This window comes from Tetrahymena thermophila (assembly GCF_000189635.1).
Source record: "Tetrahymena thermophila SB210 genomic scaffold scf_8254470, whole genome shotgun sequence".
Lineage (NCBI taxonomy): Eukaryota > Ciliophora > Oligohymenophorea > Hymenostomatida > Tetrahymenidae > Tetrahymena > Tetrahymena thermophila.
Genome location: NW_002476246.1, coordinates 624,019 through 651,354, shown reverse-complemented (window position 1 = coordinate 651,354; position 27,336 = coordinate 624,019). Strand labels below are relative to the sequence as shown.

Sequence of the window (27,336 nt, the reverse complement as noted above, 5' to 3'; positions counted from 1 at the left end):
TTTGGAAGAATAATAATTATAATATAATAAACTTTTCTTTTCTGATTGTAAATTTAAATTAATTTATTGGTAATATCAATCACCATAAGAATAAATTAATCAATTAGATCGATCATTAATTCATTTATTTACCTTACTCTTCAAAATAAATCTATTAAATCTCTAAATTTAGCAAAATCTAGCAAGCGTAATTCAAACACTCATTTTATAATATCAAAACTCAAATAAGCAAAAGAAAGTAATTTAATTTAATATAAAACCTTTTCTATTTAGTTTGAGCAGAAATAAATATGTTTTCATTAAGGAACAAACAATTTTGATTAGAAACTATTCAGAACAGAAAAATCAAATTAATTAGAAGTAATAGAAGAGTTAATAAAGTAAAAGAATAAAATATAAGCAATAGAAACTTTTACAAAATACCTCAATATAGTTATTTATTATTAATTAGCATTGCTTCTCTTCAAATTAAAAGGATGAAAACCTATAAAAAGCGCAATAGCAAATATTATTTAAGCAATATTCTTGAAACTTTATTTTTACTAAAAATATATGCTATATGCTTATTATGTATGAATTAATTTAAATTTTGCATAGAACCTTTCAAAAAGGGTCAATGTAACAAATCTATCTAGAGACATTTGAAATTGTACTAGTTTAGCTTTACTGGAGTTAAGCATTTTATTTAATTAAAGTGAGATAGAAAGTATTGTAGATAGTTTTTATGTAATAAATCTATTTGCTATGCTGCTCACCTTTTAATTTATAGATTATAAAAAGCCATCTTCTTTCCTGCCCAAAGTATTTATTGATGATGTAAGTATTTGAATAAAAATAGTCAATTGAAATCGCATTGATATCTAATGAATGCTTTTAATTAAATTCTTACTCTTTATTTCAGGATAAAAATTAAAAGTTAAATTATTTTGAAATTGTATGAAACAAATAAATGTAAATTATAAATATCAAATTTGCTAGAGCAATTAAATATCAATATTAATTTTTTCAAAATGTTATTTAAAGGATTTTACTTTTGTATTTACTTAATTATTGTGTAAAATGCATTTATCTTTTTAATTGGGACAAATAATCCAAAACAAATCAATTCAAACAAACAAACTTAAATAGATTTTCTAATATTATTTTTTAATCAAAATTGTTATTTTGTTACAAATACTTTTTAGAAACAAAAAGAAACAAAAAAGTTGATTAATATATAAATACTTCTATGTGTTTTATTAATAAATTGAATACTTAATTATTTATTTAGCAAGTTGTAAGATTTCATGTAGTGTTTGTTAATGCTCTAATTTTTAATAAAAGAATGATTTCGAAGTATCCTTCAAAGCATACTTATTAATTTATTAAAATTTTGGTTAATATATTACCAATATATTTTTTACTTCTATTTTAGAAAGTTATTGCATGGTAATTAATTCTGTAAATCTAAAAGAAAAATCAGCAAATAGCTATTTATTTATTTATTTATATTTATTTAGCCATTATATTTTATTATGTATATTGTTAGGTTTATATTGATTTCACAAAAATTCTTTATTAACATTATAATTATGTGATTATTATTATTATTGGTTACTAAGTAAGTAAGTAAGTAAGTCAGCAATTAAGTTAGTAAGAAGGAATATAATATTGAATTTAAAGAAATGCTTTTAACATATGAATAAAGTTGATTGCCATACTTTTATTTCTACTCCTGCTGCAATTATTACACAAAGAAATTTATGCTAGCATAAGTAAACCAAAAAATATGACAGTAAAAATTATAAAGATGCTAAAAACATTTTTCTAAAGACATTACTACATAGCAAAATCGAAGGAATTTACTAATGCTTCTATTTAACCATAAAAAAAGAATTGAAATCTTAATTCTATAAAAAATGTTTCTATTTTTTATGACTAAAAGCTTCTAAAGATATCTATTTATTTATTTATTTATTTATAAAAAAAATAATAAATATTTAAAAATTAAATCAATTTATTTTTGAATTACTTTTAATTAGTATTATTTCTTGCTCTACTATTTTAAACATTTAAGATTCTCAAGCATAATAAAATTAATCTTTAAATTATTTTAACTTGGACCTTATACTTTTCCATCAATCGAGATAGCAAGATATTTTACTTTAGTAATTAGCAAAACGTTAATAATAGCTTATAAGATAACAAAATATATCAATTTTTTTTTATTAATAAAGTATAATCCTATTATAAGCGCTAAAATTTATTCCAACTTCTGAGATTACATTCTATATCTTATTAGCATTTATAAATGGTAAACTAGCTCGTTCTTCTAGTATTTTTCTTTTCTAGAAACCCCCTATTTTAATTATTTTATATTTTGCACTTCTTCATTTTTTCTAATTAAATTGCACTCTAGAAGTATATCTGCGGAAAAAGCTATTTTAAGAAATGTCTCACAAAACTATTTTAATAAATAAATAAAAAAACCTTAATATTGTTGAATTGAATTATTATTTAAATATCATTTTACATTTCATTATTGATGAAATATACTATATTAAACATATTCGAGTAAATTAACTTATTGCTAAATGCTAAGAATCCTAATCAAATATTTATACATTATATTTATTTTTTGGCTCATTAATTCTATTTAGACCTATATATAAATTAAAACCTAACATTCATCTTAGATATTCCATATTTTTTTCTTTTTTCTAAAAAAAGCTATAAGATAAGTTTTTCAGCAACTTAGAGTCAATAGAGCTGTATTAACTTGGGCTAAATAAAAAAAAAATATACAAATAGCTCAAATCCTTTTAAAAAATCTAAATTTGGCTAAGGAAAGAGCACTAATAAATGAGCAAAGCTTCAATTTTCTATTCTTCTTTAAGTTTGATTAGACTAAACTCGCTTTAATTTTGTTTTTAATTTAAATGACTTTCTATCCTTATTTTTTTTACAGCATCAGTCTAGAATGAGTGCCTAAAATTTTAATATTTAATGCTGATACTTTATTTATCTATTGCTTGCTAAATTTAGCACTGATCTGAGGTATTTCCTACATTTATTTATAATTCCTACAATAGAATTTCCACTTTTGTTTTTCTAATAAATTGCTAATATATTATTTTCTTTTTTACTTGTATTTTGTTTTATTAAATGAAAATAAATTAAATTAATAAATTTAATTTATGAGTATATTTCTACTTAATATTATAAAATTCATTGCAAAATTAATTTTAAAACCATTAAAATCCAAATAATTGGATGTAAATATAGCTGTTAAAAAATAAATTTATAAACATAAATTAATTAAATTTCATTTGTTCATTAAAAATATGATTCTAATGTTGTAATTCTTTTATCAATTTTTTTAGATATTTTTTTAAAAGAAATTTCAAAATTAATAAAAATAAGTATCAATATAATTTTTAATCGATTCTCTTTCAAAATTTAAAATATACTTTAATTCTTTCTGAATTAAATAATATTAATAATGATAAAAGCTGGATTTTATATTAAATTTAACTAAACTATTTAGATTATGTTTGGTAAAAGAGGTAGGTAATTATATTATCAGGATTCAAAGTAATTAGAATAATTTAATTCTATTTTAAATATTCAAAATATTAAAAGTAACTACTAATGATGAGTATCTTTTTATTTATAATTTTGTATCAAAAAAAATAAAAGATTATTTTGTTGATAATCAATTTATTTTGATTATTGATATTTTTATAACATAATTTTCAAATATTCAGTGAATGACATGCACTTAATTTTTGATTCACAAATTTTTCAATCCAAAAGTAAATAATTTTTTATTGAAATTTAGACTAAATGTAATATAACTTGTTTAAAGTTTAGTTTATTTGTAATAAATACCAAAAAATGTATTTTTCATTGAAAATAAATTAAAAATTTAGAGCTTATGAAAAGTTTAAAATAATTAATTAATTATTGATTGTTTAATAATAATTTAAAATATAATTAATGTATTAATTTACACAAAATTTTTATAAATTAATTTTAATTGAAATAATATGGAATTATTAAAATGAATAATTAGAATTTGTTTAAAGGTACAAAAAAATGAATTATAGATTGCTAACATCAAATATAAATAATTAATTTACATAAAAAACTAGATGATTTTTGCTATTTATTTATAGAAAGAAAGAAATAAATAATCACATAAATGAGCTAACTTAGTGATTATGTATGTGCTAAAATTATATTAAAGTTTATTCTATAGTAGAGCAAAGTGATGGTAGCTTTCTATAATTAACTATTTAGAGGCAGAAATGGGTAGATAATACATAAATAACCTCAAGGAAAAACTCCAAAAAAGTAAGCAAATTTATACATTTTTTTCATACAGAAAAAAAGAGATTTAAATTTGCGAAATTAATCAATAATTCTCTCAGTATTGTCTGAATTATTGTTGACTGTTTCTAACAAGAGTTTGAGATTGTCTGACTTAGGTTTAGCTCTATCTAAGTTGGGAGCTGCTGACAACGACGTTTTAACCAGCAGGGATAATACTGTTGGTATAAGTGGGAACGTAGTTGCTAGCATTAACGCTAGTTTGGTAGACTACTGGGGAAGCAGGCTTGTAAACGCTGTACATAGGGATAGCATTGGTGGGTTCTTCGAGTTCGACTCTCTTTAAAATAACGAAAACTAAAAGAATAACAGCAAGTAAAGCTAAGACAAGACCAACAACGATAACAGGGATTCTGTAATTATCATTTAAAATGAGGTTACCAACTGCAACATCATATCTGTTTCTTAAGACAACAGTGCTGGTATCAGCATTGAAAGTAGCGTAGTACTTTTTCAATAAGGTGGTACCAAAGTAGAAGTCACCAGTGTTTTGAGGAGCACTTTTTTTAAATTAAACAAATTTTAATTATATGTTTTTCTAAAAAATATAAAAAGTTCATGTAAGTAAAAAAATTATTACGAGGCGAATTTGAATAATAATTCGTAGTTGCCGTTATCTAATTTATTGATGTAATCAGTGGGTTAAAGAACGATAGAAACGCTGTTTTTGCCTTGGCCCTTGAAAGAGAAGGTAATGGGATTGTAAGCATCGAAACCAGGGAATTAGTCAGCAGGGCAGACGTAGTTATAAGCATTACCCAAATTGCTGGAGGGTTGGAAGCAGGGGAGTTGCTTGGAATTCATGAAATAGTAGAAGGCAGGCTTTTTTATTTTAAAATAGAATGTTAATTTAGGATATGGTAAAGTTTGAATTTTTAAAATCTATCTCAAGCTAACTAGCTAGCTAGCTAACTAACTAACTAAATGAATAAATTTATTTAGGAAATATTGGCTATTTCTTTTTTATTTTATAATTTTGCTGGCTAAAGTAGGAATGCTATTAATTGAGTTTGTCTTTTTTTTATTTTCTAGCTATTTTATTTATTTATTTGATTTAATTTTCTGTTTATTCTAGTTTGGTTTTGATAGATTTTTTAATTCTAAATGCATATTTTATTGAATATCTTTTTACGGTTTAAGAAATAGCGACGGCATCAACGTGAGGAACGTAGATGTACTTGGAGGTCAAATCAAAGTGAGCAGTGAGGGTTTGGGAGTCACTTTGGAGTTGAGATTCAGACTTAATCTTGATTCCGTTGATGGTAACAGTCCAGGTGTTGGAGTTAACAGTGGGAATAACCAAATCAGTGCTTGAAGGTTGAACGAAGTATTCTCTGTAACCACCGACATTGAGTTAAGCAATAGTGTCGTGAACGTAGACGGAGAAGGCGTTATTAGCGACCAACTTGCTGCTCTACTTGAGGATAGCAAGGACATTGTTAGAACCCTTGGAGAAGCTGAGACCAGAGTTGAAGGTTTGGATGATGGCACTTTCTTAAGCAGCAGTGCTGGGATCAACGGTACCAGGAACGTAAAGAGGTACGCTGGCAGAGGTTTTATGTTCAGAATCTTGAATTTGAATAGCAGCATCTCCCTTCAATACGGTACCACCTTTTTTAAATTAGAAAAAGTGTTATAAATTTTTGAAATTTTGAAATAAAGTCAGCAATTAAGTAAACTCATTGCTATTTTTAAAACTTGAGAAATAAATAAATATCTTTTATTTTTTTAAGAAAAATAAATATCTTTAAATAAATTTTATTGCTTGGTTTTGTTGACTGTTTTTAGAGTCAAACTAAAATGTCAGATCTTATTTAAAGATAGTATTTTTAAAATATTTTTTTAAATTAGATTTTGTTGATTGATTGTTATTCCTGCTTTGTGTTAGCGAAACGCAATTGTTAATTAAAAATTTTTTAAACTTAAATGTTGAAAATTTAAATTTTAAATAATTCTTCTTCTTTTTCGCTACCTGAGTTAGTCACTTATTAAATATTTTTACTTATTTATTACTAATCTAAATAAACATTTTGCAGGTATAAAAAGATGTTATGGATATGCTTTTAAACAAACATTGGAAGAGAAAAAATATTTTATGACTAAAACTAGTAGTATGATCTTTAATTTTTTTATAGAAAATAAACGAAAGTTCTTTTGATATTATCTCCTCTTCTTTATGTCTATAAAATAGTGATTTTCTGTAATTAAATGAGTGTTTTTATGAATATTTATAATTGTTTAATTACCTCGCAATAAAATTTTCGAAAAATTGTAAATTTTTGAAGCTTTTTAAGTTAATTTGACATTTTTATATTTGAATAATGCTTTTTTTCAAACCAGTAATCATTATAATTGGCTTTCAGGTAGGTGTTTTATTATGTTTTATTATATTAAATGAGGATTTTAAGTGATTGATATTGAATTTTTATGAATTAGATTGGATTAACTTGTGTATTAGTAGGTTATTTTCTAATGATAGAAAAATGTTAGTTGGAATTAGATTTTTAAATGATATAATATTTGAAAAAACAAAAGCAATTATGATATGAAGTAATTGGATGAGCTTATTATAAAACTATGATTATATGTATGTTTCTTGGAGATGATTCTTGTTTTGATTTTAAATTTCATGAATTTTTCAAGAAGAAAGAATTTCAATTTATAAGAAAGATACATCAATCTTCAATCAATCAAATATTCAGTGTGAATTAATACCTCTATCAATCAATCTATCAACCAAAAATATATTTTAACTTTTTATTTCTTAAAATTTGCTTTTGTTCTAATTAAATCTGAATTTATTTATCAGTTTTTATTTCACAGGTTATTCAATCCTCAGAAAGAAGAGGTAGACTATGCTTCGAATAAATCGACAAAAATGAAGCTGATTATTCGAAATGAGTTTTTTTATGAAATCAAATAAATTAATTAATTAATTAATAAATTAACTAACTATCATAATGTCTTGATTAATCTCAAAATTAGTTAATAAAAATTGAAATATTTACCATTGACGGTGACCTTTCCACCAAGAACGGTGAAAGAACCGGTTTGTTCAACACCTTAGGCGCAGGGAATTGTGCAGTCGAAAGCGAAGGGGTTGACGGCGACTTGGTTGTATTAAGTTTGTCTAGAAAGAAGATAATTAACATTTGATTCAAGATCAATAACAGTTCTTTAATCTTGAGCTTGCTTGGTAAAGTCAACATCAGCAGATAAAACTTCATCAACAAGTTGCTTAACGTTGTTAGCATCATTATGATAAACTTAGGAAGTTTATAAGGGAATATTTAAAGTAGCGGACATAGCCAAGCCCAAGATAAGGGCGACAGCAATAATGGTCTTCATGCTTTCTACAACTATCTATCAGAAATATTTTTTATTTCCTTTTTCTTTTTTTTCTTTTTATTTATTTATTAACAAATATTCAATATAGATAGTCATATGAGTGATCACTACCTAAATCAAATCATTCCTTTCAAATAAAAGTTCACTTTTTTCTTAATTAATATTTGTTAGTTTGTTTGTTTGTTTGTTTGTTAGTTTTTGTTTGATTAATTTTTCTTTCTTCGGTGATTTTTGTTTGTCGTCTACTCAATCAATCAAATACATTTCGCTCGCAGATACATACACAAAATAAATAAATAAACTATTTCTTCATTCATTTATGAATACATTTTTTCACAGTGATGTATTCGAATTGCCTCTTTAAAGCATAGAAAAGTAATTATGCAAGAAAGTTTTGATTGACTCATAGTTTAATTAAGGAATTGATAAACTTGTTAATTGATTTTATAGATTGATAATTAGATAGATAGATAATAAAGAATATAAAAGATATTTGTATATATACTCTGCAGTGATATATTTTGAATTATAATTAATTAATCAAATAATGCACATATCCGCCTATTCAAATACTTAAAAGCCAACTAATTAACTTACTAAATTGCTTAGCTTGTAGCCTCAATAAAGCAAAGAATATTTATTCTTTAAATTCAAACAGTATTTATAAATCAATTAAGGCTAAATAGACTTGAACTATTTAAGTCACCCATTCGTAAACTTGCTATAGTGATTAACTAAATAAATATTACTGATTATGATTAATATGTAAGGAGATAGCTCAAAATATAATGTAAAAATACTGTTTTGAATATAATTTTTTTATTTAGTCTTTCTTGTGATAACTCAAACTCAACAATATCCAAGAAAATAATCAAACAGATAAAATACTAAATGATACCCAGTTTTTAAATCACATATTTTCATTATTTTTTATATGTCTCATTCTCTATGTTTCAATTTCATTCTTCAGCTAATCAACATACAATATTCTAAATTAAAAAATTTTAATATTATTAATTCCCATTTGCATCCTTACTCCCTATATCTCTTTTCATAAATAAAAACAAGCTGATTTCATAGTGTAGATTTTAAGAAAAATAAATAAATTTAAAACCTAAGTAAATAAATAATATTTATCCTTTTATTGATTCATTCTAATTACCAGATATTAATCAACTTAAAAGATATTTTACTATAAAATAACCTGTGTTTACATTATTCAGACAATACAGAACAAAAAAGATAATATTATATAGAAAAATACATATATTTTCTTATACAGTTATTGTTAGATTCATGATATCTTTTGAGAAAGAAAATAAATCTAAATAAAATTTTATTTGTGCTATTTTGATATTTGCAATCAATCTTCTCCAAACAATCAAAGAAAAAAATAAGACAATGAAGATTTTATCTAGTATTATAATAATATTTTACATACAAACTTTTGTATAAGCAAATTAGTGATTGAGTATGTGTGTGTATACTAATTTATCAATCAAAAATTGCTCCCCAAAAAATAAATAAATTGATAAAGATTTATTTCTGGAAAAACTACCTAACAAATATCTTTCTAATAAAATTTTCTCCTTAACTTTATCCACAGAAAGATAAATAATATCTTTAGATATTTGAGAGTAATTCAGCTTTTCTCAATCATATTTCTTTTCCTTTCTCTCCCGCTCAAAAAGCAATATCAAAATTCAAAAACTTTCTCAACAAACAAACAAAAAAAATCAAGCAAACTAAAAATTGATTCTATTAAAAAAGATTTCTACTTATTGTCACTTCCTCAACATTATCAAAAAACATTTTTCACGAAAGAAATTGAATAGTTTTTAAATTGATATCATTTAAGACATATAAATTATTTAATTCACTCAACTTTCTTCTATATTCTTACTATTTTGAGTGAATCCAATCATCACCTAAATAACAATAATTTATAAATTACTATTTTAGTAAAAATTTATTATTTTTCAAAAGAATTTTCTTTCACTTTAGTTCAGATTTCGGATTAATAAGTTTTATTTAATATAAATTGATATCAATTATCCTATGTTCTTTTATTTCTTTGTTTTTCAACAAATAAAAACGCACAAATCTTTTCTTAAATTTGATGCAAAAACTTTAAATGATTTTATTTGGAATTAAAGCAAGAAATTAAACTAAATTTAATCCTTGTTTGTTTGTGGCTTAAATAATTATTCTGTCTCTTTGATATATCTTTCCTTCCAGTCTAATATCTTATTTTTTATATTTGCACCATAGAATATTTTATAAATTTAATTTCAGTCATTAATCTTCACCAATTTTTTATTTTAAAAAATTCAAATAGGAATACAAAAACTTCTACAAAATATGCAGTTTTATAATTTTTGTAGATTAATTGAACGCTATTTCAAAGCAATTCATATTTTTTTATAAATTTGGTAGGTATAATTTAAGAAATAACACAAAAACCTTCTTGAAATAGTGTTTTATTTTTTTTCACGCTATTTAAGATGATCGAGAACTAAAATTTACAGAGATACAAAGCATTACATTGAGAAAATTTATCAAACTTAATTACTCAAAGAGCTTTTGTAATAGAGTAATCTGGTCACATAAGAAAAAGTTATTTAAAAAATAAATAATCTGCAATTTAAAAATGTTTATTTAAAGAGCATTTCATTTTTGAAAAAATAAGTAACTTATAAATTTTTAGACAAAATTTAATCAAAATTCTAAAAAATAAATTCAAATATGTTAATACTAAGAAATGAAACGAATAAAATAAGTTCTATTAATTTAGAACAAGCACTATAAGCAAATGTAAATTAAAAGCTTACCTTACTATAATCAATATTTATGTCAATAATTTTTATCATATAATTTGATAAAAATACTTCATCATTTTCTATTGTAATATTCATGGTTTTAATAGATTTCATAAGATAACTCAATAGAGATGATAAATGATTTAGTATTTCGATATAGCATCACCATAAAAGAGCTTTTTTAAATCAATATTTCTAGAGAGCATACATATTTTATTTTTATTAATATCTTTTTAAATCAAAATATATTTTATGAACAAAAAAAAGTAAAATATTTTTAACATCTTTAAATAATAAATATAATTTTATTTGTAAATTAAATATTTTTGATGTAATTAGATATAACAACATCATAAGTAGAGTAATTCTTTCATTATTAGATAAAAATTTTTTTAACAAAAGATTATATAATTTAATATTTTTTGAAAAAATAATTAAAAAATAACAGTCAGTTAGTATTTATATCATTCTAATTAGATAAAAATATATTAGAGTAATCAAAAAGTTATAATACAAAAAAAATATTCACCTATTAAACCTATCAATAAATTGTATCTTATTTAAATATAAAAACTTTATATATTGATTTTGTTTTGTTTAAAATAAAAAAAATAATTTTTATTTATTTTTGTAATAATCTCTTTATTTCTCAACTTGAAATGGATTTCAAAACTAAAAAGATCTTATTTCATATTTAATTTATACTATCATATTTTAAAAAATCATTTAATTCTATTTGATTTGCTATTTAAAACTTTTATTTAATAAATATTCTGCTTTTGTTTTACTATTTTTAATTTATTTTTTTAATTAAATTGTTCAATAAAAATTATGTAAAAATGAAATAAGATATTATTTTATCTTAAATTAAGCTATAGTAAGTGATTTTCGTTGATTTTTAATTTTAATTGTTAAAGTATCTTTTAAATTAGAGTTAAAAATTTAAGTTAATTTAATATTTAAAGCTATAAATTTTACATTTTTTGTGAAATTTATTGATATCTAAAAATATATAATATATAAATAATGTATAAATTTTCTAATATTTGCTAAAAGAATATAAAAAAACGAAGGAAAAAAAGTAAAATAAATAGTATTTTAATATTTGTTGTTGTACGGACAGTAAGCCTTGTAAAAGGCAGTACCCTAGGGTACTTACTATATTTATAAAACAAAGCATTAATAAAAAAAATAAATAATTTTTGAATTAAATTATTTTCTTCTAACAAATTTATAATTGTTAAAATTAAATTAATTACAACAGTTTTATTAAAATTTGAGTTATTTATTTCATTAATTAAACGATATAGTTTTTAACCTTACCATTTTCGATATTTTATACAATAATATATTAAATTTAACAGAAGTTATAAAATATAGTATTTAGTTATTAAAACAATATATTTTTATAAAAATTAATGATAAATGTAAAATTATACTCTCATAATTTCAAATGAAATATTTAAAATTAATCTTATTATTTCATTATTAATTCTTTTTTAACATTAAAATATTTATTAAGGCACAAGTGACGAGAAGTGATAATAATCATTATTAAAAGAAATTTTAATTATATAAATTTAAGCAAAAATAAAATATCAAATAAATAATAAAATATTAAACATAATAAATTTACTTATTAATATTATTTCAAAGCTTCATTTCTTTTTAGATTATAACTTTTTGATATAGAATTCAAGTTCTTTTCCTTCAAGAATGTAACCATCTGCTCTACCACTTTATCCAGGTCTTGAAGTAATACAGGCTAAAACTCTTTAATGTTAAAACTATTCTAAAATATTCTTTTCAATAGTTAGTTCGTTTGCATTTGATTTACTATCATTCTTATTTGAGGAGTTATTATGAGTAACAGGATCTTATTTTTTTGGGCCAATATCTAAACCACATTTGAGTTTAAACCATTCCTTGAAAGGAGTTGAGTCTATTTCAACGATTGAGTTTTTCACTAAGGTATTTGTTTTTACTAATTCATTATTAGTAGCATTATATTTCACGTCTAAAATTTTTGTCTTTCTTGTAATACTGTAAGTTCCCCATGAGAAATTACCTTCAAAAAGTCTCAAAGCTCTTTACTTTATGCCACCACCTCTAACTCTGATGGATCTAACTCTCTTTTTCTCCTCTAAAATGTTGGATTTTGTAGTTAATTTAGTCATAGACTGTGGTCTTCCCTTTTATTAGGCTCTTTTCTTCCTATGTACTGGCATAAGACCTCCTGTGGATCTTTTTTTGTGAGTGCTGTCTCGAGAAATACCCATTGATTTTATTTAATTTAAATTATTAAATTTTTATTTTAAGATTTGTTACATTAATAGTGATTTCAAAGGTAAAAAATATATAATAAAAACAATAATTGTCTAATTTATCAAGAAAAAAGATTTTTTATTAGCAATTATCGGTATTTAAAATAATAGAATAATTTAAAATATTTGAATTGTTTTATTTCAAAATGTCAAAATAATTTTATTGAATTGCTTTTTTCAAAGCTTAAACATTTTTTTTAAAGCAAGATCCATCATCTTTGTTGTAGTGAATAAAAAATTGTAAACTGATTTGTTTTGTTTAATATTTTTGGATTCATTTAAAATAAAGAGAAACTTTAAAAACTTACTTCACTTTTAACAAAATACTAATTTAAAAGTTCTAAAGAATAATTTTATAGAAATAATCAGAATATTTAATATTAAATAATAAAAAATGTTGGATTAATTTTAAATGATTTTTATTAGTATTTATTGATTAATTGAGAAAGATAAAATAATTAGAACTAATAAAATAGAAATATAATCATTTACTTTATCAAAAAAAATTTTTATTAGTTAGTTATTATCAGCATTTACATTTAATAAAAAATATTTTAAATTTCTATTTCATTCATATCAAAGTCAAAATAAGATTATTCAATAGCTTTTTTTCAAATTTAAAATTATTCAAAAGATCCACCACATCTATTTATAATAGAAGTGAATAATAAATATTCAAATATTTTGATTTGTAAAATATATTTGGATTCAATTTAAATAATGAACAGTCAAAATCTACTACAATTTTAATAAAAATATTATTTTAGAAATACAAAGAATAATTTTATAAAAATAATTAGAATGTCTGTTTGATTTTAAAGGATAAAAATTTTGGTAGAATTTTAAATGATTTTTATTTGTATTTATTGATTAATTGAGAAAGATAAAAATAATTAGAGCAAAAAAAATAGAAATTAAATTATCTACTTTATCAAATAAAAAGATTTTTTATTAGCTATTATCAGTATTTATATTGTATACAATAATTTTAAATTTTCTATTTCATTCATTTTAAAGTCAAAATAAGATTATTCCATGGCTTTTTTTAAAAAATTTTAAATTATTCAAAAGATCTACCATCTTTATTTATTTATAGCAGTCAAAAATAAATTTTCAACTGTATTGTTTTGTAAAATATATTTGGATTAAATTTTAATAATGAGCAGTCAAAATCTACTTCAATAAAATAAAAAAATATTATTTTAGAAATAAAAAGAATAAATTTACAGAAATTCTCAGAATGTTTAATTTTATGGAAAAAAGAGATGTTGTTCTAATTTTTAAGAATTCTTAACTAATTTTATTGATTAATTGAGAAAGGTAAAATTTTAAACAATCAATTAATGGCAAATATTAACTTATAAATAAACACTAATTCTAGTTTAAAACTAACTTTGAATATTCAATATTTTTTATAAAAAACATTGTAGAATTAATATTCTAAAATTATTTTTTTATTTTTAAAAATTTAAAATAATTGAAACAAACAAATATATTTTTCTATTTCAAAAAAGAATTATTTTATAGAGTTCAACAGATTTAATTTTAATTTAAATTTTAAATTATTTGCTTGATTTATATTTATAGGAAACAACTTAATCTCTTTGAATCGATTTAAAAATAAAATGACTCTTTTCGAATATTACTAATTATTTTAGCTCTTAAATAATTAGACTATAAAATTATTCTATTTAGCCATAAATATTTTAATTATTTTTGTTATTTTTAATGAAAATACTGCTTATTAATTTGAAATTGTAGATTACTATTTTTTTGGATATTAAAATTTTAATATTTTTATTTTCTACTTGATTATAAATTAAATTGAAAATAATTATTTTATTCTAGTTACAGTTTATTTTAAGCTGAATTGTATTAGGTTTGTATGTAAATACTTTAATGAATTTAAAAGATGTATTTATGTAGTTATAAAATAAAGCAAATTAAAAAGAAATGCTTATAAAAATAATGAAATGGAAGGGGAAAATAAGAAATGTTATTTGTTTTAATTGATAGGCTAGTATCAAATTTAAGATGCGAAACATAAATAAATGAATAAAGTAGGCAGGTAAGCTAGCTAGCAAGCAAAGAAAAATTGATAGAAGGAAAGTAGGTGACATAAATAGGAAGATAAATGAATGAATGAAAATGTCAAGATTTAGCATTGAGAGAGGAGAAAAGGAAGTAAAATAATGAAGATAAATTAGAATGAAAAGAAGAAATAGTATAAAGAAAAGAAATATATAAAGGGGAAATTTAATGAAGTCTAATTAAATAAATGTATGTGTATATGGTTTGAATATGCATTTGTATTTAAGATACTTAAAAGCGGTGTGGAAGATTAAAATTAAAAGAAAACAAAATAATTAAAGTAAAAAATATAAAAAAGAAAATAAAAATCAAAATGGGTGTTGGTAAACCTAGAGGTATTAGAGCCGGTAGAAAATTGGCTAGACACAGAAAGGACCAAAGGTGAAATATTTTTTTAATAACAATCAATCTACAGCAAGCATGAATCTGAGGAGTGTTGCATCAAAGCTATAGCAATCCTTCTCTTTATTTTTCAAAACGCTCTCAAATGAATGATAAATCAATTACAAATCCATTCCATTACATTCCCCAATTTTGACAAACATTTAAAAATTATTTTTATTCATTCTCATCAATTTTGTTAAATGCATCTAATTAATGTCTTCAACCAACAATTCTACTAAGATATAATCGTTTCTCTGCGCTTAGTTTGCTTTATCCTTCTTACGGACCTATTGAAAATATTTTGTATATAGCTCAAAAAGCCAAATAATCTTTAATAAATAAAAGCAGACAGATTTTGTTTTATTTTTTGAGTTAGAATCTGAATTCTAAAGTTTCTAGCTAACTTTCAATCAACAAAGCTGTTGCAAAGATTTAAGAAATAGAATAAAAAGCAAACCCCTAAATTAGATTATTTGAAATAATTAGGTTTTTATCTAGAATGATTGATTGAAATTCTCAGATTGAATATTAATCGATCAAATTACAAAAATTATGAACTATATATAAAATAGAAGTTAAATAGAGGAGACTATGTATAACAAAAGCAGCAATAAATAAATAAATGAACAAATGGTTTGATAAAGCATTTAGTAAAATTAAAGAGCATTAACGCTTTATAACGAATTTGAAAAATGAATGTTTAAAAATGAATAATAAATAGGTTTGTTGTTTGTAATTTCCAAATAAATTTTACTTGAAATTTTTGTCTTTTGAAAGAAAGATCTCAACTAACTTTAACAAGCATATAAACTAATAAAGATTTTTGCTTAATTTATTTCGAAGGATGGATGGATATAAAAATATCATCTTAAAAGATAAGCGGATATGAAAACATAAACAAATTAATAAAAAAATAAATGATTGCTTGCCATTATTCTCTTCCTCTCAAAATAAATTTATTAAATTCAATTTTAAATAAAAAGATGGGCTGATAACGATTTCAACAAGAGACTTTTGGGCTCCAGATGGAGAAATCCTTTTATGGGTGCTTCTCACGCTAAGGGTTTAGTCACTGAAAAGATCGGTATTGAATCTAAGCAACCTAACTCTGCCGTCAGAAAGTGTGTTAGAGTTTTGCTCAGAAAGAACTCCAAGAAGATCGCTGCTTTCGTTCCTATGGATGGTTGCCTTAACTTCTTAGCTGAAAACGACGAAGTCTTGGTTGCTGGTCTTGGTAGACAAGGTCACGCCGTCGGTGATATTCCGGGTGTTAGATTCAAAGTTGTTTGTGTCAAGGGTATTTCTCTCTTGGCTCTTTTCAAGGGTAAGAAGGAAAAGCGTTGAGCTGCATATTAATAATAATACTTCCAATAAATTAAATAAAAAGAGTATTTGCCTTAATATATATTATTAACTGTAAATGAAAATATATAGTAATTATTTAAATTTACTCTCTCAAACATCTTTTTAAATTAATTAATCAATCAATCAATCAATTCATAGTTAAATCCTTCTCATTTTTAAATACTTTTCATATATCTCAATACATACATTTGTACCATTTATATTTTTTATAGTTTAACAACAATAAAAACAATAAAAAAGAATAAAATTATTAACAAAATTAATACAAATAATATCAAATAAAATAAATCAAATATATATGCAAATATTTCAAATATAAAAGTAAATACACATATCAAATTTGCTAAATTTAAATTAAAATTAAATTGGATTTTTAATGTTTTTGTTTCCAATAATTATTTTAGATAATAAATAAACTATTTTGGATTTAAGCCAATTGTTTTAATTTCAATATTTTTAACTTTTTGATAATGTTTTACTATTTTTGTTTATCATTTTTTTATTTGTAAAAAAGTTTAATTAATAAATATAAAAAAAAATATTTTATCATTAAATGTAATTTTTGAAATAAATATTTGTTAACGTTTTATAAATATAATAAATGATTGCCTTATAAATTAATTTAAACATAAAAAATAGTAAAAAATTACAATTGCCATGCATGCATGAATTTATGTGAAAGAATGAATGACATTTAACATGGATGTTCAGAACAAATAGCAAAAAGACATTTTCAAAGATGGCAATTTTTTCATTTTCCCAAAAAAATATGACCTAGAAGAGAGTTTATTTGAAAAAATGGAGGTTTTACTTTAATTATAAAAGCTTGAAAAAAATGGAAGGGATGGATCTATCTAATAGATTAATGGAAATTAATGATAAAATATAAGGGGAGAAAATTAGTTGGAATAAATTTAAAAGAAAAATTTTGGGCGTGTGGGGAGGAAAGTACAAAGATAATTTAAAGAGAAAAGTACAGCATCTAAATCAAAGTATTATCTAAAGTCAAATAAAAGATATATAAAACCAAAAGTATATAAATAAAAATGGGTAAAACCTACATCAACAGTAAATAATTTTTTTAATAATTGATCTCCATATTAATTGCTTTATTCTCTTATCACAACAGCTTCCAAGACCTACTCTACCCCCAGAAGACCTTATGAAAAGGAAAGACTCGATAATGAGTACAATATTCATTTAATTATCCACTCTGACTTCATCCAATCCATTAATCTATCTATCAAATTATTATTTACTCATTCTTATTTTATCAACACAAATTTCACAAAACCCTTAATTTAACATCCCAATCCATTATCGAAATTTGATTTATTAGCACAATTTCCTATATCCATGGGACCAAAGCAAATTATTTGTTGAATTTAATGAGAAAGTAGTAGCTTCTCTAAAAATTATGAACCATTCTTACTGTAGTTTTAGCATTATGATATTTCTCGCAAGTAATTGATTAGAAAATGTGAATCAATAGAAAAATAAATAAATAGCCTCAAGTTAAAAAACGAAGTAGATTAATTAGTAAATAAATGGCAGCTTAAGGAAGTAATTAATTATATATCCTTAATTATAAGCCATCAATCAATCAGAAAAAAAAAGAAGAAACAAACCATAAACCATATGAAAATAGTAAGGCATTAATTCGCTAACTAATCAAGCTATATCTAGGTAAAACCAAATTAGAAAGCAGGATGGATGCAAATAATATCCTATCAATAGAGAGAAGCAGTAAAAAAATTTGTTTAAAATCAATTCTTAAAAAAATAGAGTGATTATGTATAAAATATCTTAAATAAGCAAACCAAAACAATATAAAAACCAAAGCATTAGTATTAAAACAATTAAGATGCTAAAGATTAATTAAAAACCAAAGGTTTATTTAGGATATTTTATTGATATATAGCAGAAAAAATGATTATGATTGATTGATTGATCATTTAATCAATTTGGTCAAAGGATCAATCAATCTCACTCTATTGATCTGTCAAAAAAAGAATTGGCTATCTATCAAGCCAAAGAGACGCAATAAAAGAATTAAAAAGAGTTTGTATGAAATATTAAAATATATTCATCATAAACGAACAACTAAAATTATTAAAACAAACAAATTTTTAATTAAGCTCTCTTGATACAAACCAAATTCAAAATAAATGTGTACTTTTTGATAAATTTTCTAACTAAGTTCCTACTGCTTTTTAAAATTCCTGATCACTTTCTTTTCAAATTCATAGTTATTAATAATTAGATGATATAAATTCTTTGTTTGATTAATATATCAGTTAATATCCTACCTATTTCGCTAAACACCTGTCAACTACTAATTAGCTCATATGATTCTTTACTTGCTTACAATAGCTTGTCCTAAACTTGTTAAGAAATAAATACCAATCCACAAATAATACTAAAATGATTAATGATTTTTGTTGATAAAATAAGCATTTATAAATAATGAATGATAAATAGAAAGAAAAAAACCCATTTTTATAAATTAAATTTTAATTTTAATATTTTTTTTATTTAGAATGAAGCTTATCGGTACTTTCGGTTTAAAGAACAAGAGAGAAGTCTGGAGAGTTTAAATGATCTTGGCTAAGTTCAGAAAGGCTGCTAGAGAATTGCTCACCTTAGACCCCAAGGACCCCAGAAGATTATTCGAAGGTTCCGCCCTTTTAAGAAGAATGTTCAAATACGGTCTCCTCAGTGAATAAGAAAGAAAGTTGGATTACGTCTTGGGTTTGACCATTCACAAGCTCATGGAAAGAAGACTCCAAACCAGAGTTTTCAAGTTAAATTTGGCTAACTCTATCCACCATTCCAGAGTCCTTATTAGACAAAGACACATCAAGTAATTAACTAATTACCATTATTTGTTAAATATGTTAATTAATTTATTTATTTAATTTATTAATAGGGTTGGTAAGAACTTAGTCAATGTTCCTTCCTTCATGGTTAGAACTGACTCTGAAAAGTCTATCGATTTTGCTTCTACTTCTCCCTTAGGTGGTGGTCGCGAAGGTAGAACCAAGAGAAAGAATGCCAAGAAGTCTGCTTGAGGAACCTAATATTACTTACATATATAAATATAAATTATTTAAACTTAACGTTTTAAGTTTTTTTCAAATTTACAAGTAGCTATTTGTTATTTCTAAATCTATATTGATATTTAAATTTTCTCTAAAATATTCAATCTACACACGACTTTATTTATACAATCATTCATTCATTATTCATATATGTTTCATTTGTTTATTTAATCCATTTCTCCTTTTCTTCATATATGCAAAAGTATTTACAAAACTATTTATTCATTTTTGTAAATAAAATACCACATGAAGTTAATATAAAATTAAATATCCTTTAAGATTTAAGTCAAAAAATACTTTAATTATCCTAATAATTAAGTAATTTAGTCAAAGTTCTTCCAATAATCAAGTTATCAAGGATAAATATAAATAAAATGTATATATTTTTAAGATGAATTTTTTAATGAATTAATTGATTTTAAGATAATTTATGTTAGATAATAATATCAAAGGTATTTTAAAAAAACCATTTTCAATTTTAAGCTCTTTTCATTATTTTAAGCAGCAATTAATTAAATACATATATATTTTATATAGTAAAATGTATTAATTTACAAAAATTATTTGAATATTAAATTTTTTATATTTATTTTACTTATTTAAAATTTATTAAATTCTTTTTATTAATTGATTAATTTTTTTTATTGAAAAACTCAATAATTTGAATATATTTTTGATTATGTTTCTATTATAATGAAAGTAATTTATCATTTTTATGGATATTTTGAAGGAGAGTTTTGAATGCTATTTTAAAAATTATTGTTTATACTTTGTAAGTGTTTTAAGGATTCGCAAAACTAACCTTTATCATTGCAGCTGCATACAATTTAAACTGAGGGAAAATCATGCATTTCTATATATTTATGATCTTTATGGCAATTTTTAATGCAATATAAACAATAGTAGCTATCATTTTTGACTTGGTTTTTTTCATAGCAAGTTAAGCAATAAAACCCTTAAAATATTACACTCTATTTAGAAGTATTCCAACATTAATTATTTGAAATAGTTTCTAATGGGATAAATGTAAGCGAAGCATTTTTGCCAGTTTGAATCTTTTACAAATAAATAAATAATTAAATTTATATTATACTCTTCTATAAATAATAATTTTACAGATAAGTTGCTTTGCTTTCTTGCAACAGCTCTTTTGATGATATCTATTTAAATAGTTATGTAGTCGAATTCCTCATTTTTCAGTTATAAAATATATTTCTCGTTTTCTAAATTAGTAAATTAATCTAATATTTATTGTTTGCGAATAGTCCTTGGAAATGTGATTGTAACTTGCTTAAGCTTTTACTGCATTTTGATCATTTTGCATAAAACTAAATTTAAAATATTTATTTGATTAGATTAAAATATTCTCTAAAATAGATTGATTAAAATACTTTTAAATGTCTCGAATGAGAGGATGTTTTTATTTAGAGATAAAGTGAGTACTTCTACCTTGAATTAGTTGAGTAATTCACTCTCATATAACTTGAATTCTTAATCAAATAACTGATTAGAGTCTAAAAATATTCCTACTTTTTTCACTTGCTTAAATAAAAATGGAAAGAACAGCATAAGCAAATTTGTGTCATCCTATTTATTTATAAATATTAATCTTAAATTTATCTAAGATTTTATGATAGATGGCAACTAAAAAAGTCTAAGATTTTTGTTTTTCATTTATGTGCATTTTTAAGCAATTGAAAAAGTAAATTTGGAAAAATGTAAATAAAAGACTTACTTTGTTTACACAGCCTGTTAGAAACAAATAAATAGTGTTCAGGCTTTTACAAGATTCTATAGACTTTTATAGTTTTACTAATTAAATAGTAGAAATCTTATTATATGAAAGGTTTAAATAGAGTATTTGCAGCGAATGAGGTAAATTAAGCAAAGATGTATCATCAAATAAACTTGGTTGATTTTGAGATATGTTGAAGGACAAGGTATGAATATTTTTGAGCTATTCAATAGCTAGGAATATATTGTTGGAATCTATTTGAGGAATGTTATTATTTGAGATATCTAATCCAAAGGAATGTATATTTTTGAATTTTTAAATTTGCTTTAAACAATTTACCAGCTTTGCTGGGTTGTCTAAATTTTTTTTTTATATGTCTATGTTAAATATGGCAATTCTGTCTTAAAATGAAGAACTTTTAGAAATTAAAGAATCAAGTATTCCCAGAGGATCACTTTGTTTACCTTCTAATCTCACAATCAGCTGAAAAGGATCCTCTGAAACTTTTGTTAGTTACTCTGGTTTTAAAAAGTCAGATTATAATGACTTCAAATGATCTTTATAGTCGCAATCTTTAAAAAGTATACATAGATTTATAAGGGAAGAACCTATTGTTTCAATTACATCCAAAGCCCAATCAATTACTTCTGATTTTTATTATATTATTTATAAATTTAAATGGACTAAACCATCCATTTTATAGAGGCAATCTATAATGCCGTGAATATTTGATTTGTCTGTTCCACTTAAAATGAGAGTTAAATACTTATAAATTTTGTTTGAATCGCTAACTTTGATAAAATTATCATAAAATTTTAGCATTTCAGAATACTCTGTGATTGTAACTTATTCAAAGTTTTCATTAACTTAATCAGTTAAACTTTTTTGTGATACCTTGATTTAAAAATTTGAGTTTAAATTATTGTTAACAGATAAGAAATTATTTTAATTATTGTTAGAAATCCCATTTTAAAGAATATTCATTTATTAAGGTTATTGATGTTATTTTTAAGTTGTCTAAGAAGGAAAACTGACTTTTAAGTGCATTGTTGAGGTATTTATAGAAGTTAGATTTCCATTATTTTAAGCTGGCAAAGGATATAATTTTGTAGATGATAAATTAGGCTTTATCAACTTTTAATTACTGAATTTAGACTTTTAACTGGAGGTTATTTGCATCTATTTAAGTTGAGGTGTCAAATCTCCTTTGTTTGTGTAGCTTTTAGAGTATTTATGAGGACTAGCTGGGTTTGAATAATCAGAATCGAAAACTTATTTAATTGAAAAATTCTCTTAAATGCTGTTAAATCTAACTTATTCTCTCTTTTAAATACCTTCAAAATCACTTTATAAAATAAAATATCTTAATTAAAAGTTAAATTTTCCTTTTAAAAGGTGCAAATTAATTTGATAAAATGATAAAGAAATCAATAAATTTAAAATAATAATTTAATTAAATTAAAAAAGTATTAAACAACAAAATTCTAATTTGATAATTAATTAACAAAAGTATAGAATATTTAGTTTAAAGAATAATTTATTTGCTAAAGAATTTGTTCAATTATTTAATTTAATAAATAAATTATATTAAATAATTAATGAAATAAAATTAATTAGCTGATTTTTTTATTTATGAATTAAATTCAATTAAAAAATTATTTTCAAATAAACAAATTTACTTTTTTTCTTAGTTGGAAACTAGGCTTTGATCTTACTCATTCTATTGATTTTAAATAGGCGGAAGCTTAAACTAAGAGGAAGAAACATTTTTCTATCTTCTATCTACTGATTTTTTTATATTTTAAGTTGGCGAGTCAATTTAATTAATTGATTGCAGCTCTTTAAAAGATTTGCTTGTTTTTCCATTAATGGTTTGATTAAATGGATTTTTAAATTACATGTTTGTCAAGGAATTTATTTGATTAGTGTTAAAATTAGTATTAGGAATATTGCTAAAACTTGCAGGATTTTGTATATCAAGCTAACTTTTTTAGGAAGAAATTTGAGGGTTTTTGTTTGTGTTGTTGTGATTGATGTTTTCTAAATCATCTTGCTAACTTTTTCTACTAACTTTTGAGCTCATACTTATAAGTTGATTTCTTACTGAAAGGTTGGTTGTAAAATCAATCTTTTTTGTTCCTGTTTACGGTTGATTTCTTGTCGATTAAGAAAAATTCAATTTCTAATCAGCAGTAATAATATTTGTTGATTTTTTATCTGAGCTGTCAATTTAAAGTTATTGAAAATACAAAGATTGCTACTATGAAAACTATTAATATACTTATTAATTTTAATGAAGATTCTAAAAGAAAGCTGAGCTCTATTGATTATTTATGCCATTTAATGTAGACTGCTTTGAAATATTAAAATTATTTGAATCACTACTAGGTTATCTGAATTATTGCTATTGCTGCTTTATTTAATCAGAACTAATCAATATTGATTCTGCAAAATTTACTAAATTGTTTTAATTCGTTGCTTAGTTATTTAAATTTTTCTTTTTATCATTAATTGTGTTTGATTTCTTCCTTTATTAGACTTATTCACTATTATACAAATTTGTAGAGGAAATAGAAGTGATGTTAGTAGGTAAAGAAGAAACAGAACTAGAGGAAGCAATAGAATTTGAATCTGTAATTTTTACTGGAATTCTCTTTGTAGATTGTTAATGAATTTTGAAGTTTGTTAATTACTTACGAGAAATTGACGTGGGAACAATTTGCTGCTTAGGGTTTTCATTGATACTATCTTAAAATGTTGAAGGGGACTCTTCTGACTCTTTATTTTACAATTCTTTTGGCGAAATACTTGCTATGAGCTAAGACTCGTTCGATTACAAATAGTTTAATGCAGGAATTTAATTATTCTTAATTATTTATTCTTCCTAAGAAGAGTTCATATTAAAGCCACTTAATTATTATTTTGGATGTGTAACTTAAGAAGGAGAATCATTATCACATATTCCATTCTATATCAATTGAATCATCTTCGCTTTTCCATCATTAATTTTTAATTTTCTTTGTTAAAAAGCTAGTTTTTCAAAATTTCTCTGATTTTTTAGTTCTTATTAAGATCTTTTTTTATCTTCTTTAGAGTCATCTATTTAATTCAAAATAATTTAAATCAATCAATTTATTTAATAAAATATTTTTTTTTATACTAAAACTTTAATTAAATTAATCCAAAAACAAATAAGATAATGAAAAATATAAAACCATTTTTGTTTTAATTTTGAAAAATAAAAAATAACTCTATATTATCTGTATAGAATGCTTTTAATCAATTATTCTAGCAATATTTTGTTTATTTTAGATTTAATTTTAATATCTTTGCTTTTTAGCAAAGCAATTTTAAGTTTATTTAATGATTTTATTTAAAAAAACATTTTAAAATATATTTTGATATTTACTTTTGCTGATTTCAAATTGATTTTCTATGCATATGTCTTCTATATTATTAGGAGAAGATGAGCTGTTTGGGCTCATTTGCTCTTTAGAAATTTAATTTTTAAATAAGTCATCAAAAATATTTCTTAATTCAATAAAATCTGGACGAGAATTAATATCTATTATAAGCATTTTAGTCAAGATAGTTTTTACATCTTAATTATTCATCCTCAAGGAGGCTATCCTTATCCACTCTTCTAAAATATCTTGAAGTATTTCAAGCCAATCTTTTTTACTCATAAGATTATTCCAATTTGAATTTTTCATGTAAACGTGAAAGTTACTAGTCTTTTGAATTATTAGATTGATAAAACAAAGTCCAAGACTATAAACATCGTATTTATAAATATGAATTTTATCACCTAGGAATTCTTCTGGGGCTAAATATGAATCGGTTCCTGGCTTTTTAGTTTTTTTAAAAGTGCTTTAATTTGCTTGGCTGCTACCTATATCGCAAAATTTGATTTCAATTTCATAGTCTATGCATTAACTATCCTATTGATTAGTTTAATTTTAGTTAGCTTCTTTTTCTTCTTACATAGAACATTAGTTTTTATCATATTCATTAAAAAGAAACTTATTTGGAGCTATTTTATTATTTTTTTGACTGCTAAGCCTGGCTGATTTGTTAGGAGAAAAAGTTGCACTTTAATCAAATTACAATTAATTTGGTAATAATGGTTATTTCTTGTTTTACTTCATCTGTTCATTATTTTTATTAGTTTATTACTGAGCTAACTATGCAATAGGTTTCCTAAAAACTAATATATTTGCTAATTTTATATCGTTGTGAGCTATCTTTTCTTCCTGCAAATTAGCCAATGCACTAATACTCTACCTCATTATGCTTACCAATTCTTTAAATTATATAGGCAAGTTTTGCTTTAATCTTTCATCTAAAAACTACTGCAAATTCATTTCTCCTTTTTCCATGAGAATATAGCCTACCTCTAACGATTCTGTTTGATAAATAGCATAATTTATCATATAAATAAGTCCTGGTATTCGATAATTAAGCTATCTTATTGTCTTGACAAATTCTATCTCCTATTTAATATCTTACCCAAAAAGCTCTTTCAAAATAAGTTTTTTGCTTTAGCTATTTTGCTTCTCTTACTAATTAGAGTTAGGAGAACTTAAAGACAAATTCATTTATAAACTTCTTTCATTTAGTTCATTAAAAAATTATTTATCTTGATCATTTTAAATAAATGGAGAAACATCTGAAATCTCAACTTCGAAAATAGAATTATTGCTAAATTTTATGAAATTCCACGAATCCACGTATTTTAGAATGTCGATACCATCTCTCTATCGTTCCTATTAATATTTCACCTCATCTATCATTTTAAAATATTTATATCTTCGCTTTTGTATAAATTTAACAAAAATATTTTGTTTGTTTTTATTGCAACAATCCAATTAATTAAAAATTAATATGAATGAGTGAATTAATTCTTTAATCAAACTTTCGCAAAATTTTACTAACCAAAAAATTAATAAATATAAACAATAATAAATTTAAATTCATTAATTAATTAATTTATCAATTAATTTTTGTGGTAGTTTATATTAAATGTAAACAAATGCAAATACAAATCAATCGCATTTCCATAAAAATTATTTATGTTTAATCAACTTTTCTATATATTGCTATTTACTATTTTAGTTCTTTTCAGATTGATTAGAATATTGCCTCCATTAGAAAGATAAAATATTTAAATTTTAAAATCTAATAACATAATATTAAATAAATTGTTAAATTAAATAAGATTGACCTCATAAAATTCAATTTATTATATTTAGTACTAATGAGTTAGGTATATTTATAAAATGAAGGAATTCAAGTTTAATTTTAAACTCCATTAATTTTTAAAAAAATATCTATCAAAAATATAAATATTATTCAACTTTATTGAAAAACTTTGAGGTAATTTAATTTTTAATCTTTTAAATTTAAATTCTAACATTTAAAATTATGACAATTAATTGATTTTAGTTCAATTTAACCCTTTTATTCAAAGAAATAATTGTAAATTTAAGTATGATTTATATTTGATGCATCATTTAAAATAAAAAAGAACTATGTAAAAAGATGGAAAAAGCTATTAAATAACATTTGAAGTGAATAAAATAAATTAAATTATCTCTTTAGATTTTAATAATAAACAATTAAAATATATATTTAATATTATTTTTTTTATTTTAAATCTTTAATTCAAATAATAAAAACTTTTTTTAAAAATAAATTAATAAAGTTGAAGAAATTTTCGAATAGAATTTTCTTAAAAAATTTTATTTTAATTAAACAAACAGATAATTTTATTTAGTTAATATTAAATTGATAAAAGA

The 27,336-nt window shown here is 22.6% G+C and overlaps 6 protein-coding genes across 6 annotated transcripts; 2 read left to right on the top strand and 4 right to left on the bottom strand. All coding sequences in view use genetic code 6, as the record gives it.

Annotated features, from left to right (window-relative positions):
- Window positions 1-1,342: 1,342 nt before the first annotated feature.
- TTHERM_000433969 (transmembrane protein, putative) lies at window positions 1,343-2,118 on the bottom strand (the record flags this gene model as incomplete). The annotated part of the gene is made up of 2 exons (XM_012799432.1): window positions 1,343-1,937; window positions 2,012-2,118. 2 exons carry the CDS (start codon window positions 2,116-2,118, stop codon window positions 1,343-1,345), a joined length of 702 nt encoding a protein of 233 aa, XP_012654886.1.
- Window positions 2,119-4,408: 2,290 nt separating this feature from the next.
- Window positions 4,409-7,719, bottom strand: TTHERM_00434000 (transmembrane protein, putative; the record flags this gene model as incomplete). Its single annotated transcript, XM_001011425.3, has 4 exons — window positions 4,409-4,871; window positions 4,952-5,193; window positions 5,504-5,982; window positions 7,380-7,719. 4 exons carry the CDS (start codon window positions 7,717-7,719, stop codon window positions 4,409-4,411), a joined length of 1,524 nt encoding a protein of 507 aa, XP_001011425.2.
- Window positions 7,720-12,196: 4,477 nt separating this feature from the next.
- Window positions 12,197-12,817, bottom strand: TTHERM_00434020 (40S ribosomal protein S8-2; the record flags this gene model as incomplete). The annotated part of the gene is made up of 1 exon (XM_001011427.1): window positions 12,197-12,817. The coding sequence occupies one exon, from the start codon at window positions 12,815-12,817 to the stop codon at window positions 12,197-12,199; it is 621 nt and encodes a 206-aa protein (XP_001011427.1).
- Window positions 12,818-15,266: 2,449 nt separating this feature from the next.
- Window positions 15,267-16,681, top strand: TTHERM_00434040 (40S ribosomal protein S23; the record flags this gene model as incomplete). The annotated part of the gene is made up of 2 exons (XM_001011429.3): window positions 15,267-15,334; window positions 16,321-16,681. 2 exons carry the CDS (start codon window positions 15,267-15,269, stop codon window positions 16,679-16,681), a joined length of 429 nt encoding a protein of 142 aa, XP_001011429.2.
- Window positions 16,682-17,577: 896 nt separating this feature from the next.
- TTHERM_00434070 (ribosomal protein S9 component of cytosolic 80S ribosome and 40S small subunit) lies at window positions 17,578-19,773 on the top strand (the record flags this gene model as incomplete). Its single annotated transcript, XM_001011432.3, has 4 exons — window positions 17,578-17,770; window positions 17,832-17,889; window positions 19,242-19,565; window positions 19,632-19,773. 4 exons carry the CDS (start codon window positions 17,578-17,580, stop codon window positions 19,771-19,773), a joined length of 717 nt encoding a protein of 238 aa, XP_001011432.3.
- A 737-nt stretch (window positions 19,774-20,510) lies between these two features.
- On the bottom strand, window positions 20,511-26,331 carry TTHERM_00434080 (kinase domain protein; the record flags this gene model as incomplete). The annotated part of the gene is made up of 6 exons (XM_001011433.2): window positions 20,511-20,858; window positions 20,920-21,131; window positions 21,195-21,390; window positions 21,539-22,883; window positions 23,218-24,637; window positions 24,948-26,331. 6 exons carry the CDS (start codon window positions 26,329-26,331, stop codon window positions 20,511-20,513), a joined length of 4,905 nt encoding a protein of 1,634 aa, XP_001011433.2.
- Between the last annotated feature and the right edge of the window lie 1,005 nt (window positions 26,332-27,336).